Source organism: Monomorium pharaonis, chromosome 2, assembly GCF_013373865.1.
Source record: "Monomorium pharaonis isolate MP-MQ-018 chromosome 2, ASM1337386v2, whole genome shotgun sequence".
NCBI classification, from domain to species: Eukaryota; Metazoa; Arthropoda; class Insecta; order Hymenoptera; family Formicidae; genus Monomorium; species Monomorium pharaonis.
In genome coordinates, this window is record NC_050468.1 from 28,605,576 (window position 1) to 28,622,237 (window position 16,662).

The 16,662-nt window shown below is 34.7% G+C and overlaps 2 protein-coding genes across 3 annotated transcripts; one reads left to right on the forward strand and one right to left on the reverse strand.

Moving 5' to 3' along the window:
• Window positions 1-5,552: 5,552 nt before the first annotated feature.
• Window positions 5,553-10,124, reverse strand: LOC105835951 (polypeptide N-acetylgalactosaminyltransferase 1). Its single transcript, XM_012679630.3, has 11 exons — window positions 9,973-10,124; window positions 8,377-8,738; window positions 8,189-8,298; window positions 7,948-8,128; window positions 7,676-7,845; window positions 7,409-7,576; window positions 7,220-7,319; window positions 6,680-7,089; window positions 6,427-6,569; window positions 6,018-6,284; window positions 5,553-5,937 (listed from the first exon to the last, which is right to left on the reverse strand). The coding sequence occupies exons 2-11, from the start codon at window positions 8,505-8,507 to the stop codon at window positions 5,806-5,808; spliced, it is 1,812 nt and encodes a 603-aa protein (XP_012535084.2). The 5' UTR covers window positions 8,508-8,738; window positions 9,973-10,124; the 3' UTR covers window positions 5,553-5,805.
• An 88-nt stretch (window positions 10,125-10,212) lies between these two features.
• LOC105835937 (protein transport protein Sec31A) lies at window positions 10,213-16,403 on the forward strand. Of its 2 annotated transcripts, XM_012679611.3 has the most exons (15): window positions 10,213-10,351; window positions 10,652-10,854; window positions 10,932-11,254; window positions 11,370-11,473; window positions 11,572-11,817; window positions 11,896-12,174; window positions 12,276-12,647; window positions 12,868-12,982; window positions 13,059-13,364; window positions 13,446-14,563; window positions 14,700-14,789; window positions 15,266-15,343; window positions 15,413-15,649; window positions 15,792-15,863; window positions 15,933-16,403. In XM_012679611.3, the coding sequence occupies exons 2-15, from the start codon at window positions 10,652-10,654 to the stop codon at window positions 16,119-16,121; spliced, it is 3,732 nt and encodes a 1,243-aa protein (XP_012535065.2). In that variant the 5' UTR covers window positions 10,213-10,351; the 3' UTR covers window positions 16,122-16,403. The 2 variants fall into 2 exon arrangements, with proteins under 2 accessions (XP_012535065.2, XP_012535073.2); XM_012679619.3 differs by lacking the exon at window positions 14,700-14,789.
• Window positions 16,404-16,662: the final 259 nt, after the last annotated feature.

Here is a 16,662-nt window from a genome sequence, read left to right on the forward strand (position 1 = left end):
TGCCGACGGTAAAAGTAAAAAAATATTAAAAAATAATTAATGAACAAAATTATTATTAAAACGCATGGAAATGGTCGGGGCTATATATAAAAACTAGCAAAAACTGTCGTAAGAATAATGATTGACTCCGTTTGCATCTCATACCTCTGCTGAATGCAGTGACAGGAGTCGGAATGGAAAATTGTTAAAAAATAATTAATTGACGGAATTGTTATTAAAACGCATGGAATAAGTCGGAACTATGCGAGAACTATTGAGAACTGTCAAAAAATAATTGAAATTGTTTGCACTTTACCTCTCGCGAATGCGGTGCCGACGGTCGAAATAAAAAGATGTTGAAAAATAATTCATTGACGGAATTGTTATTAAACATTATTTTTATGACAGTTTTCGCTGGTTTTCACACAGCCCCGACCATTTCCATGCGTTTTAATAATAATTGAGTTAATTAATTATCTTTTAACATTTTTTTACTTTTACCGTCGGCACAATATTCGCGAGACGCGTGAAGTGCAAACAGTTTCGATCACTTTTTTTACAGTTCAATAGTTCTCGCACAGTTTGGACCTGTTTCATGCGTTTTAATAACAATTCCGTCAATTGTTTATTTTTAAACAATTTTCCTTTTCGACTCCTGTCACTGCATTCAGCAGAGGTATAAGGTGCAAACAGATTCGATCATTATTCTTACGACAGTTTTACTGTGCCGACGGTAGGAAAAAAATTTTGAAAAATAATTAATTAATAAAATTATTTATTAAAACACATGGAAATAGTCGGAGCTATGTGAAAACTAGCGAAAACTGTCGTAAGAATAATGATCGAAACTTTAATAACTTTGCACTTTACGCTTCTCGCGAATGCGGTGCCGACGGTCGGAATAAAGAAATGTTGGAAAATAATAGATTGACGAAACTGTTAGTAAAACATGTACCCCGGGGCCATGCGCCATTATCTAGAACATTCCCAGACAACACGCATGTCTAAAAGACATCTTTAAGACGTCTTAAAAGAGACGTCTTTGAGACTTTACCAAAAGACGTCTTTATGACGTCTTAAAATCGTCTTATTTTAGACGTCTCTCTTAAGACGTCTAAAATACGTCTTTTTTAAGACATTCTTTGAGACGCCATTTAGACGTCTTTACGACGTCTGAGAAAGACGTTTTTAAGACGTCGAATGACGCACATAACCAAATCTGCCGTGTGATGCGATCAAGTCGATCGACGTGCTTATCCCGTATCAATTTTTGAACTCTTGCACGTATCGCGTGTGTGTTGGGACGTTTTGTCCTGGTTTGCTGTGTAACGCAGCCGAGTGTGGATACGTTAATACAACACAACTTTTTAACTCTCGTACGTATCGCGTGTGTAGGCTGTTATTGGAAATAATTAACCTTTCTGACAACAGTTTTTGACAATTAATAAACCGGACGATAATAGTGTTGCGCTTAAGTTGCTGTAAAATATGTGACTGAATCCAGTATCTCTGTAAAATTCTGTAATTTCCAATCACGAAAACATAAAATTGAAATATATAATATAAAATTTTGTATTTGTAAAAAAAACTTATCTTAATAATAAAATAAAAATAATGAAATATAAATATAAAGTATTTTGTTTAAAATAATAAAAAATAAAAAATAATAAACCTAGCTTTTGGAATCCTTGGCGGAAAAATTTTCTACAAAATTCTAAAAAACTACAAAAATTTACAAAAGTGTGTTTCAAATTTAGCATTTTTCTGTAAAAACTACAAAAAAATGCCAGAATTGGAACACTTTTGTAAATTTTTGTAGTTTTTTAGAATTTTGTAGAAATTTTTTCGCCAGGGATGTCTAAAATAATTTTTATATAAGACGTCTCAAAAACGTCATAAATAAAAAAAATTAGACGTCTTTTAGACGTCTTAAAAACGTCTTAAATCGGGTCATAAGACGTCTTAAAGACGTCTAAAAGACGTCTTTCTGATAGTTTTATAAGACGTCTTATAGAAATATAAGACGTCTTTTAGACGTCTTTAAGACGTCATAATGTTCTCTGGGTTATATCCCATCAAATAGTCGAAAGATTTTGTTACTCGCATGATTGCGATTGTAAAATTTTAAGATCGCGAGTATGCGAGTAAAAAAATTTTTCAACTATCTGTTGGAGTATAATGTACTAGATAACTAGATAATGGTGCGCTGTGGACGGGCAGGCAAAAGTATTACTAAAATATAATGTACTTACTATGCTCGTTCGCAGCGGTCCACAGCGATCGTCCTGAAGCAGCGAGGAAGGCAACGGCGAAGATAATCCTGAAGCAGCGAGGAAGGCAACGACGATGCACTTCACACACCACACCACACCACACCACACCACACACGAGGCGATCGCGATATTCTTTTCCGATAGACGAGCAGCGTACATGTTCACTACCGAATCTTCGCGACACAACTGACCCTCCGATCCCCTCTCGTCAGGCAACTGAGCCCGGTCCGCGCGGAGTCGTCGAAGCGTTTGAAAGAGGGAAGGAGAAAATAGTAGGCGGAGCTAGTAGCTGATTGGCTACCGTGAGTCGGGCGACTCGGGGATTTGGCGAAAAAGAAAAGATAACCGTTAGGCTCGGAAATCGTGGAGGGGACGATTTCCGAGAACTGCGGTTTCCGCTTCGATGCTTCGGGTAATCGTTTCTCGGAATTCGTCGAGGGGACTGGCGCCTCGTTTTTTTTTTGACGACAGAAAAAACTTCGGACAAGCATCCCGGAGCCTTGACGATTTCCGAGAAGCGATTATCCGAAGCATCGAAGCGGAAGCCTCGCTTTTTTTCGATGACGGAAAAAACTTTGGACAAGCGTTTGCACTTAAAATCAAATAGGCCGAAGGCGATTTTCGAAGAATCCTATTCACCGTGAATCGCGAGACTCGGGATTTCGCGGAAAAGGGAAGAGTCCCCCTCGACGATTTCCGAGAAGCGATTATGCGAAGCATCGAGGCGGAAGCCTCGCTTTTTTTCACAAGTACGGTGTTGTGTTGGGAGTGTCGTCGCGCTACAGACGACTCGCGAGCCATTTGAAATCGTACGTAACAGAGGTCGTATTCATGTGTAAAGTGCGGCATCGTGCGTTTGCCTTCGGTTTCGAGTGAAGTGTTCGCGTTCACATTCGAGGTAAGTGTGAAGAGGATACGTTCGGTAGAATATCGCGAGTGCCAATTAAGTGAAGTGCTACTATAGTCGTGCGAGCATACGAAATATAAAATTCTCGAAACGAATTTGTCTCCGTTTGTTGTATCTCGGCGTGTAATTTTCATTCAAACGGTTTTTCTCACCGCCGCTCTCCTCAGCCTGTGTTTCCACGAAGTTACGTGCAGTTACGTGACGTCACGCCACTTCCGTGTTGATTTTCGTTCCGGGCAAAGTTTTCGTGTACGCGTATTCGCTCGAGGAGGATACGCAGTCCGTTCGGTAGAATGTCGATCGTGCCAGTAATGAAACTTTACTAGTCGTCGCGCAATCATACAGAGATACAAAACTTTGAGAGCGAATTGATTTACTTCTGTTCAGTGTGTCTTGACGAGCCGTACTTTTAACGTATTTTTCCAAATGTAACGGTCGCGCCAAGTGAAATTCTTGCGCGCTATTTACGTTTTACTCGTGTGTGATATATAATATTATCCGTAATATCGGGAGTGCCGAACAAAGTATCGGGCGATCGTTATTAATGCGCGGTTCGAGAATAGCAGGATGATGTCAGCAGAAAGTGGCATCTATGATGGATTCGAGCGACTCGGTATTCCGGGAATGTAGCAGCAGCAGCAGGAGCAGCGACAGCAATCGGTGAGTGAATTTTTATCATATATATGTGGAACAAAATGATATGTGATAAACGTGATGCGAGATACGTACAATATTGGTTCTGTTCCTTGCTATATCTGTACACTGTACAGTGTCAGTATTGCACATTTGCATAAAACAGATTTAAAATATGAATGCATATAATTGTAAATTTTACGGGTATAGCATGAAACAAAATCAAATAAACGTGGACATAGCATAAAAGAGATCCAAAAAGTCATACACATTATGCCTACGGGATTCATAGATATTTGACTACATAGTTCAATGTGCACATTTTGTGCTGATGGATGAAAACACCTAAAACGACGCGATAACCGCTCTCAGGTTCCTCTCTGATATAACTTACCAAGAATAATATATTTTTTCAAAGCTCGGCAGGCGAACTATGCTTTAAAAAAATATATTATTTTTTATAAATTATTTAAAAAATCTATAAAGTTTGTATTAATACAAGGTATGAATAAACAAGTGTCGAATTTGAGTTGATTTATAAGTTTATGCGGTTTTGTCAAATGTGTTTTATTGCACTGTTTAATGAAAACAGTGCATTTTTTAGCTAATTCTTAAGAAAATTGTCATGAATCATTAATAAAAAAATTTTCATACATTCTGCATTACACTCAAATGATTGATTACAACGCAATTCATCATTTAATGAAAAATGACCATTCTTAAACTGAAAGAAACAACATTTTTTTGTGCTGTTCTCTCAATAACGTAGCCTACTCTGTACATTGCACGAATATTACGAGCAGTTTCAGCAACTTAGAACCATAATCAAATTAATAGAAAACCATATCGGATGTATTCAATTTTGTGAACTTAATGCTCCATACTTTCTGTACAACTAATCACTTTATTATTATACTGACATAGAACGAAAAAATATATAATTTTTATTCGATAGCTTTCGTTTTCTTCTTTTACGATTATATTATATGTTCTATATATAACTATTTCACAAAAAATAAAAGAGCTTGTAAATCATGTGTATAAGTTAATATTCCAAGATTACAACAGAACGACGTCAAATTGAAGCATTTTCGATTCAGCCTTGGCGACGATGACAATAACGATGACTCGTCGGCAGAGCCTTAACTAGCAATGAATCACTAACAATACGCATCTTCTTTGGAATTGCGATACCAGAGGATTATCTATTTAAGGTAATGCTAAATCCGTCGAAAGAACGCGACCCCGCGAGATCCACACGTGCATTTATTTAGATACTTGCAGACTAATTATCCAAGTTGTCGTTTATACAACGTTACTTTGAAGGGTAATGTTAATAGGAAGTCAAAATGATGGCAAAACGATGCTCACGTATACATGCACGATAATTACAGCATCGATGTATTCTTATTCTCGAAACGACCATTCATGTTTCTGATTATTAACCGTGATCAAGCACAGTCATCTTATCCATTAGATGGCGAAACGAGATCCATTTACAAGATGAAAAGACCGCACAAAGCAAAAAAGTATTGTATCTTTGTACTCATTTTTTAAATAAACTTTATTTGTTGTAAAATATTCAATGTAATTTTATACAAATATAGATCACAATAAAGAAAAAAAGAAAAGCGAGATTAAAATAAATAATAAATCAAATCGAATTGCAAATATAAAAAGAAGATTCAAAAATTTTAATTCTAATAATGCAGAATTAAAGATTTAAAGAAAAAGTAATACGGAAATGATTAATAGTATTGTTTTTTTATATTGTCTATTGTTTTTTATTATATAATTCGTACCTTGTCATAAAACAAAGGTATACATTTTATTTCGTCAGTACAAAAGTAAAAAATATTGATTTTCAACAATTTTCAGATAGTTATTATTAAAATGATAACTATGCGAATTGTTGCAAAGTTAATGCACTAGTAAAATATATATTAGTTACTGATAGACTGACAGTTCATTAAGGCGCTGCCTTTTCTTTTGTCAATAACATGTTCATAATTATCACTTCCAAGAAACTGGTTCCAAGATCCATTGTTGGTCGAGATTCTTAGTGCAAGCTGCTATTGTAGGCGTGTCATCGTCCGTTGTTGCCTGAAGACACATCTCGGAAGGTACGTGCAGGAGTATTTTCGTCTAGAAATAATCATTGGTACTGTAGAAATCGTTAAATAAAACTTCTTGTCATAATTGATACTTCATCAAAAATACTATACTTGTTCATTATATTTCCATTTTTGTCTTTCTCGACCACTACACGCCATTATTTTCACTTTTGGCGTCTTTTGTTGCGTATCTCGTTCCGGTGCGTCCAAACATACACTTTCATCGGTCATTATAACGCCGTTTTTGGTCATCACAAACATCTGGCTGAGCATCGGCCGTGGTATGCATGAATGTAGAACCGCATACCCTGAAGGTTGTGCATAAGAACCTTTCGCAGTCGGTCGCATAATGCATTTCTTTGTTGCAACATGCACTATCTGCCATGAATAATGTTATAACTAATTTCAAAATTTTTATTTAAAAAATTTAAATAATAAAATAAATAATAGAATAATTAAAAATTAATAATTATGCATATACGACAGCTAGTATTGTATTAGCTAATAGAATTAATAGTACCCTGCCAAAGAATCGATCATCCATGGGAAAGAAATGCTCCGGCCATACATTCTCCAAGTACCATTCGAAACTTTTACACTGTAGTTTCTCGCGTAAAGCTAACCTCGAACGAATTTGCTGCTTATACCTCAATCTAGCCGCCTCTAATGAAATTCAACAAGATATAAGAATTCACTCATCCATGAAATTAAAGATCAAACTGAATAGATATAACATAAATAAATGACAAATATATCATCATTAATAATCTCACCAGGATTGAACTTGAAATAGAATTCCGCCCATTGATCCATCCATACCGAAGCGACTCTGGCAAGGTTGCCATACAAAATATCTCCGACGCCGCCCGGAAAAGTGTAAGGGGAAGACTTTCGAAAAAGATGCCCGACATGAGAGCATGGAGCAATCTCGATACTGCCTCCACATTGCCAAGCTCGGAATGATAGTTCCAAGTTCTCACCACCCCAGATTTGCATCTGATCATCATAGCTACCCAATTTAAAAAAATAGTCTCTATTTATTGAGAATAGCCCACCTGCCATAGCAGGCGTTCGAAATGGTTCAACGATGTTATCGCGTCTTTCCTTCAACAGACGGCCATTCAAAGTTAGCCAGCGGAAATGTAAATCCCAGTTAAATGCACCCCAATGAAGTTCAAATGATCTAAAAATGATTAAATTTTCAAAATATTAGCAAAAAAAATAAATAGAAAAACAAAGCCTCAATCATAAAGAATTAAGATTCTTTGTCAAAATACTTTATCACATTGATAATTAAAAAAATAAATAATTACCTTGTATAACTAAAAGTATTATCGTTTATTATGTCAATAACTGGAGCGATTATTCTCGTTGCATTTTTACCAACTACTTCAAGTAATGGCTCTAACCATCCTGCAAATATTATATCGAATCAATATTAATATTATATATAACATCAGAAAAATAATTCCAGATGCATTTTTATAATAGAGCTTACCTACCAACCGTACATTCGCAGTGAGCATCGAGAAAAGTGAGAACTTCACCTTTAGCATCGTTTGCGCCCAAAATTCTCGCTTTTATTAATCCTATCCGTTCGTTAGATCGCAAAACTCTTGTAGAAATACTCAAATTCTTAACGTAATCATCTAAAGACTTTTTCAAGAATTCTAGCAATAAATAGTAAATTTAGAGAAAAGATTAATTTGTTACTAAAAAATTAATAATATTATGATAATGTTATCTTGTAATTAATGTAATATATTTACCTCTTTCACTATTATCATCAACAAGAATAATTTCTTCTAACAGTTCTTTTGGTGATCGATTGATGACACTGTGTACTGTCCGTAATAGAGTACTCCAAGCTTCATTATGAAATACTATAATAATCGATGTTTTCGGTAAATTACCTACGTTTGCATATCGTGAAATACACCTGTAAATTTTTAAAAATAAAACTGTTTAAAAGATATTTTACACTTAAATAAAATTAAAATTTTATTTGAGATAGAAATTAGATATACAATAGCGCTCTTACTTCTTTTTCCTAACATCTGGTAGAGTTCGGTTTAGCGGTATTTTATCACTAGCCATTAAATTAAATCGATTAATTTGATATAATTGTTGCATCTTGTAAAAATCTTTTGGATGAATTACTACAGGTTCTCCATCTTTTCCTTCAAATGGCAGTGGGTTAAACAAATTTTGATTAATGACATCTGAAAAAAAAAAAAATTTAATTTCTATTCACAGAATATTTCTGATATTACGTTTGTTACCTTTTGTGATGTTTGGAATTTTCAAAGAATCTACAGAATCTCCTATGTAATGACCGACTACTACATGAATTCCTCGTTGATCAATGTAATCTTTCTGGTTCCTATGTGATCTAGACTCAGAAACATACTGAATTTAAATCAACACACTTAAATCAATTTAAATATCAATTAATTGTTAATTTATATACCGAATAAAATTATTTTGCAGATCAACGCTTTTCTCCTTGCTCCTAGACCAAATCAGAAATGCGCCTATGAATATAACAATGAAGAAAACAATCGTCGACAGACGTCGCGATCGTCTTAACTTAGGCCACATTCTGTTTCTTATTAATCCATAATATCAGTCGTATTCACATCCTCGACGCATATCGGCAGAAGGTCAATTCATGCACTGATCAGTTTCGGGAAGTTCCACTTCATTTTACTTTTACCAAACTGCTTAAAGTTATCATTCAGATCCAGTCTCTGTTATCACAAGTTCCTCATAATCGATAGGTCAGGTCATTGCGACAAAAAAGAAAGATTCCAAGAATATCTAAAGTGGACTCTGGAAGAGAGATTGTTGTTGTTATTGTTTTGATTTTTAAAATCTGCTTTTTAAAATTCGTTCTTTTATATATTTTCGTTCTTTCTCTCTCAATATTTTTTATCAATTTAATTCAATAAAATAAACATATTTTTACATAACAAATTCTCATTATTTATAATAAAATTGATTTTTATTGACATAATTATCTTAATCACTCAGTAAAAAGATATTAAAGTTTATCAAAAAATTCTTATTTAATACAATCAATAATTCAAGAAATATTTTGTATTTTGTACAATATATTGTACAATATATTCCAAATACAGTATAAAATTTTATAAACTATTAAGAAATATTTTGCATTTTGTACAATATATTGATAATATATTCCAAAATACAGTATAAAATTTTGTAAACTATTAATTTTTTACAGATAGTTTACTTTAATATTTTTATACGCAATCAAAAGAATCACATTATGTTAAAAAAATTATATAATTCTATTTGAAAAAAGGTGATAAAATCTTGACGTTAATTTCAAAAAATATTAAGAGAGAAAAATTTCTTGCTTATCATAATATTTGTTCTTTAACTTTTCCTTTGATATTTCCTTCATATCATTAAAAACAACAAAACTTAAAAAGTAGCAGAGAAGGAACAACTTTTCATTCATATAAATCTTTTATCACAGGTGTTTTTTGATATCACTATCTTCAAAATAATAGATAATAATCAAAACTTAATAAAAATAAAAAATAATTTATTACAAAAAATATTTTTAATACAAGCAATATAAATATAAATTTGAGCGTATTAATATAGAAAAGAAATTAAGTTATAAGATTATTAATATGTCTGGCTTTAGTGTATTAATCAAATAAAAATATATAACATAAAAAATTAGAAAACATTAAAATTTTCACTACTTTTAAATCTTCTCTAGTTTACACATTGTTTACTCTTTATATTTTACATCTAACTCCAGTTGTAACTTCCTTTTAAATAAAAGTAGACAATTGCATCTTTGTAAGAGAGAGAAAGAGGAAAATTCACAATTTATCGAAGCGTAAAAGAAACCGGTGATGCAATGTCTCGTGTACAATGCCATAAAATAAATGTATAAAGAAGCAAGAGAAAGAGCGAGCGCAATTATAACGTCGAAGAGACGATAGGCAGAGGCGGGCTTGAAAAACCCGTTCCGTCAATCGACAATGTTGACGTTAAAAAAGCGAACGCATAGTATTAATATTACCTCGCAGTCCCGAAACGACGCTCCGGTCGGTCAGCAGCGGAGGTGAGTGCTCCGACGCCGAGCAATGTCGCCATTCGCCGCAGCGTTTCGCAACCTCGCAATAGGCTAGCAGCCGGCGCGCAGAAACGACAAAAGGCTTGGACTTGTTGTGTTGGAGCTTGGAGCTGAAGCTGGAATAGTTGATCCGGAGTTTCAGATTGGCGCCGAGGGAGGGCAGCACCGCCGTCGGCTCGCGTATGGTACTGTCGGCACTGTCGCGGTACACGCCACGTTGGAAGAGACTTGACTTGACGGGTCGTTGCATCTTACCGGATCGTTGTCTCTACCTTCCCCGGAGGAACTTCTTTCCGTTTACGGCTGCCCAAACACGAGCCACAAGGTGAGGGAGCGCGTTGCTCATTCGCGAGACGCCGGCGATCGGTTCTGACGGTGATCGCGTCCTGCTCGAACGTCGACGATCGGTTCCCGTTGCAACATCGACTGCATTTTTTGACACTGTCGTCCCATTACATGCTTTACGTGCAATTAACTGTTATCGCTCAGGGTCTTCATTCTTTCCCCTTTCATTGCCACCGTGTCACTCGCGGAACGGGTTTCCCTCGCTATTGCTTGTTAAGACACCTTCCACAAAATGTATGGAACGTTAAGATCAGGTTTTTCTTTTACGTCATGCACGCAGATGAAAGTCAAGGAGTTGCTGAAGACGGTGAACGTGGCATGGTCCCCGTCAGCTCAGCATCCCATCATGTTGGCTGCTGGGACTGCGGCGCAGCAATTGGACGCCAGTTTCAGCACATCTGCCAGTTTAGATCTGTACTCGCTGAATCTACAACAACCAGGATACGAAATGGAGCTGCATGCCAGTGTCCCTAGCGATCATAGGTCAGATGATTTACATTAAGATTTAAATACCCTTCAATACTTTAGGCTAAGTAACCAGCTGACATTCATCAATCTAGATTTCACAAAATTATCTGGGAATCCTATGGAAATAATCCAGCAGGCATAATTGTTGGTGGTTGCGAAGATGGGACCATAAGAATTTATTCTGCTGCAAAATTGTTGGCCAGAGACAGTAATTGCTTGATAAACAGTCCACACAGACACTCTGGTCCTGTCAGGGCCATGGATTTTAACTCGTTTCGAGAAGAAAATCAACTGGCTACAGGTGCAACAGAAGGTGAAATCTATATTTGGGATATTAATACGAATATACCAACAACCCTTTCTGCCAGAAACCAACAGTCGGAAGACGTTCAGCATATTGCCTGGAACAAGCAAGGTCTTTATATGAAATAATAGAAAAAAATTATATGTTGAAGTTAATGATTTATGCAACTCTACTCTATCAATGTTTAATATAAATCAATAGTTAATATTCTTGTTTCATTTGATAGGACATTTAAAAGATATTCTTGCTTCGACATTTTCACAATGTTGCGTTATATGGAATGTGAAAGAGAAGAAACCAATATTCAAATTGACAGATGCAAATTCGAGGGTATTAATTTTTTTTATTTTGACATTGCAGTACAATATGCTAAAACCTGTTTAGAAAAGAATCTTACAATTGTTACGTTTTTTTATTACATATAATAGGTACGCTGGAAAGTTGCCCAGTGGCATCCAGATATTGGAACGCAATTGTGCTTGGCATCTGAAGATGATCAAACACCCATCATCGAATTATGGGACGTGAGAGTTCCAACGTCACCTTTGAAAACTCTACAAGGTCATCAGCGTGGTGTTCTTTCGATTGCATGGAATCCACAGGATGCTGATTTACTTTTAAGTTGCGCCAAGGATAATAGAATCTTGTGCTGGAATCCCAACTCAAATGCATTGGTATGTAATTTCAAACATACGTTAATAAATTAGAAGAAAAGAGAATTTTTAATATACTATTGTTTTTAAATGTGATAGAATGGTGAGGTGATATGTGAGTTAGCTCAAACGGCTCAGTGGAATTTTGACGTATCTTGGTGCCCAAGAAACCCAGGATTAATTGTTGGCAGTAGTTTCGACGGACATGCTGTTGTATATTCTTTATTAGGTGGACAAAGTCAAGAAACATCTAACAAAATAGGGGATTCATTCCCAGGAATGGATCCTTTTACTCAATCTACAGTACAAACGAGAACGACAGCAGTATTAACAAAAGCTCCTAAATGGTTAAAAAGACCATTTGGAGCATCATTTGGAGTAAGTTTTTATTATTATTTTATATCATTATTTGTTGAACAGAAAATACTTGTTTGAAATAATAAAGTTTAATTATTTAATAAAAATAATGCTATTTTCAGTTTGGTGGTAAATTAGTGATTTTCGAGAATCAGCCTGCCGATCCGAATTTAGCGAACAAGAAAGCGAATACTAAAGTTACTATATCACAAGTAATTATACAACCCAGTCTTATTCAACGTTCCAACAAATTAAAAGCAACACTGGAAACTGAGCAATTCAGTGACTTTTGTAACGAAAAGATGGATAAATCTCCAGATGAACATACCAAGAAAGTCTGGAGATGTGTACGTGCTTATTTTGACGAAAACGTAACAAAGAGTATATTGGAGATATTGGGTTACAACACCGAAGCAATGAACAATAAGCTGAATCAGTTTGTGCCTCAGGATGATATAAATAATATCGTAGAAGGTGTTTCTAATCTTAGCAATGTAAGAATGGTCTTGATTGATTTACATCACACTTCTGCTATATGGTCTGTTCTTTTTCGCTGCATTGCTGTATTGGTACAACAAGTTGCATTGGTACAACAAAAGTAAGACAAATATATTTTTTCTCATTCCAACTTATCACATCAGTGTAGCAGTGCAGCAAAAAAGAACAGGCCAATAATGTTGCTTTGACTTTTATTATGTTTTTTATTCAATTTAGGTATTAAATGGAAATGTTATTGTCGGCAATACTGCATTTGATACACAAGAGCAAAGCAAAAAAATATTATCAAATACATCTGCAGATAGTACTTATATTATAAATACTTCTGATGGTAATCAGCACATTCGATAGTGTAACTAGTGAAATAAATTTACAAACAATTTTTACATATGCATTGTTTTTTTTAGATGAAGATGGTCTTATTACTCAAGCCATTCTCTTAGGAAATATTGAGGCTGCTGTTTCTTTATGTTTTGCTAGTAAGAGATACGCCGACGCTATAATTCTTTCGATGGCCGCTGGTCCTGACTTACTAGCACGTACCCAATACAAATATTTTTTAGAGCACTCTAGTGCATTAAATTCTCTCATCAGTTCACTAGTTAGTGAAAATTGGGCAGAGGTTGTTAAGAACAGTGATATAAAGTGCTGGAAAGAAGCGCTAGTTGGTATATTTACACATTCCAATTCACAGGAACGATCTGCTTTGTGTGGTAAGGATACAATAAAGTATTGCAGAAAATTAGTGATAATTATTTACTATTTTTATATTTACAATATGAATTTTATAACAGATATGCTTGGTGATCGCTTGTGTGAAAGTCCCATTCTTAAAAAGCAAGCACAGATTTGTTACATTTGCTCTGGCAATTTGAATAAATTGATCGAAGTGTCTAATGCTGATATTCAAGAAGTAGTGGAACTGATTGTGATAATGCAGAAAGCTTTGGAATTCCAAGGTATCAGGGAAATTCAGATAGATGATAAAATTGTCACCGTGCTGTCACAGTATGCTGAGATGCTGGCGGCAGAGGGCGATTTAGAAGCTGCCTTAAATTATCTCGGAAACAGTCAGGATCAAAAAATTTCAATGCTAAGGGATCGTTTGTGTAAAGCTTTAAGTTACATGCAAGATCAAAGACATGTTACAACGAAACCTACAGCTCAGAATTATTATTATGAACAGACACAGAGAGTGTCGCAAGGCCCATGCAATCCGCCACAGCAACCATTACAGCAAACAACACCTGTACAAAACTGGAACACAACTCCACTGAAACAAACTTATGGAGCTCCGACAAATCAGTTTAACGCTCAGTCTCAGTTATATGGAATGCCTCCTCCCCCTCAGCCTCAAGCGCAGTCTACAATTTATAATCAATATCCTACATCACATCCGTACAATCAGATCCCAGTACCACAGGCTGCAGCTCCTCCGCCGCCTCCACCGACATCCAGTTCCAATTTGAGTGGCTCAAGACCATCCAGTGTCGGGCCACAATCAAGAACGAAGTATTTAGTAGATCCGTCTGTAAAATCCATTCCGTCATACAGTCAAAGTACCTTCCCGCCGCCAAATCCGTTGTACAATTCTCAGCAAATTCCACCTGTCCCTGATACTGGCTACTCTCCGCTAAATTCGTATCCTCAAGTTCCCATACCGGGCAATGTTTATCCCAATCAACCGCCAAGTTTTATGCATAATCCTAAAGAAACAGAACCATACAAGCCACTTCAACCAAGCATAATGACGCCGTTGCAAAATGTCTCACAAACCCAAATGTACGAACCTATTAGATCTCAACCTACTCTGCAAACGCAAACGACATACGGAGGCGAAAATATGTATCAATTACCACCGCAATCGTCTGGATGGAATGATCCGCCCATTGCAAAAAGCTCCAGAGCACAGGTAAATCATAGAGTTCCCAGAGTTTACTTTATACTTCTCAATTCCAATAGCTCTTCATGTTATTTCCTTGTCTTTCGTCCGAATAAATCTCTAAAACATTTCGATACTGATATATATGTATATTAAAATCATATAGCCAGTACTGGCACTATACAACGAAATGTCTGCGGAACATTCTGGTACTAGGAAGTGGAAGGCAAAACATTCAAAGGGTGTAGACGTTAAGGTAGTCGGCTTCACACATGTCGAGAATGCTATATCTACAATGTCTCGTAGAATATATTGTTATCGTTAGTGTTACTTGCTATTCCCCTATTTAATAGAATTAATCTAACTGATTATGATTATGATAATCTTTTTTACATTTGTGTGATATAAACTAATAAGCGTGTTAGATGAAAGAAAAAGTTCGAATTGCTTTGCATTTTGACACTGGTGTCACATCATCAGATTATCGTTGTTTATTTATATTTTATGTGTCAAATTTTATAAGCATAAACAATTTTTTCACATATTTGATTGATATTATCATCACTTTAAATACTAAAGTGAATTGTGAGGCTTTGTTGTCTTAAAGCTTTCATTTATTTCTATAGCGCTATAGATGCATTATCATCGATCATCATGCAAAGTGGCTGAAAAGTCTAGAGAATAGGCTTAAGATAAATACACCATTAAGAATTAATTATTTCTATTTTTCAGTCAAAGACAGATTATCAAGCACAAAATCCAATAATGCATCCATTGCAAACTAATCCATCGAGTGTACCAGAACCGGGTGTAAGTCTTAAATATAATTTTGTATATACATGCGTGTATTTATATGATTATATTTTAATAATTTTTTAGCCATTACCTCAGGACAATGTTTATCAAGAGTCTCCCGCACTTTATAATCCGCAATTCAGGCAAGGTGTGCCAAATACTGTACCGCTTAACAAACCAATTGAACCATTGCAACCTGTAATGCCTGCAAAAGTGGCGGAACCTGAGAAACCTAAAGCACCTATACCCGAACAACACGTACATTTAAAAACGATATTGGATGAATTGAAAAATCAATGCTATGAAAATGCAAAGAATCCAGTAAGTACTTTTCTCCCTCTCCCCCAATTCTGAATATATTACATGCAACATATACACATAACATATATTAAATAATTTACATTTTCATTTTTTATTGTTATTGTTTTTATTTAACATAAAATATTTTGTATTATTCTTCTAGCAAATCAAAAGAAAAATAGAAGATGTATCAAAAAAACTAGAAGTACTCTATGATTGCCTTAGAGAAAATAAGGTGAGGCAATTGTAATATTATTTTCTTATATATTTTTTATTTATTTAAAACAAATTATCTTGTTTTCAGTTGTCTCAGAATACTTTGCAAATGTTACATCAAATATCACAGATGATTCAAAACGGTAACTACACAGGAGGATTAGACTTGCACACACAATTAGTATCAGGACCAGATTTTAGTCAAATAGCTTCCTTCATGCCCGGAATTAAAGTATTACTTCTAAGTGCCCTTCAATTGAGTGTTTATATTAGATAGATTGTCAAAAAATCGAAATTGTTCAATTCATATATTCATTATGAATTTTTATAATTCTAAACAGCCTTAATGAGAGGATTGTTTGTTATAATAACTTTGTATAATCAATAGCAAATAATAATTATATCATGCAGTTATCTATAATTGCGCAGTATTTGTTAATTGAATTTTATATATCTTGCTTTGAAAATTATATTTTAATACTTATCAAGATAATTTTATATTATTTTGTTAGTTATTAATTCTATTGTTAAAGATTTATATATGTAAGGAAATGGAATATATTTACAGAAAACGTCCATATAAAAGCAAAATGTAAAAAAATTGTTTTAATCGCATGTATATATATAATATTAAAAGCTATTATACAAAAAAGTAAAATTGCTTTTTTTAATCTTAAAATTTTAATCTTTATTTTGTGTTCAGTGTATATTTAATATATATGTAAAATGGAATTTTGCAATAAATAAAAAATTTAATTACATAAGCTTTATAGATGTGCGAATTCGAATCAAATCGAATCGAATCTGACGATATTCGA

Bases quoted from the DNA above. Each gene is read 5' to 3' on its own strand.
- LOC105835937 (XM_012679611.3), top strand. From the start codon at position 10,652: ATGAAAGTCAAGGAGTTGCTGAAGACGGTGAACGTGGCATGGTCCCCG. The intron at 15,650-15,791 runs GTAAGTACTTTT...TTATTCTTCTAG, and splicing joins ATGAAAATGCAAAGAATCCA to CAAATCAAAAGAAAAATAGA. The intron at 15,864-15,932 runs GTGAGGCAATTG...TCTTGTTTTCAG, and splicing joins ATTGCCTTAGAGAAAATAAG to TTGTCTCAGAATACTTTGCA.
- LOC105835951 (XM_012679630.3), bottom strand. From the start codon at position 8,507: ATGTGGCCTAAGTTAAGACGATCGCGACGTCTGTCGACGATTGTTTTC. The intron at 8,299-8,376 runs GTATATAAATTA...TTCTGAGTCTAG, and splicing joins CTGCAAAATAATTTTATTCG to ATCACATAGGAACCAGAAAG. The intron at 8,129-8,188 runs GTAACAAACGTA...TTTTTTTTTCAG, and splicing joins AATTCCAAACATCACAAAAG to ATGTCATTAATCAAAATTTG.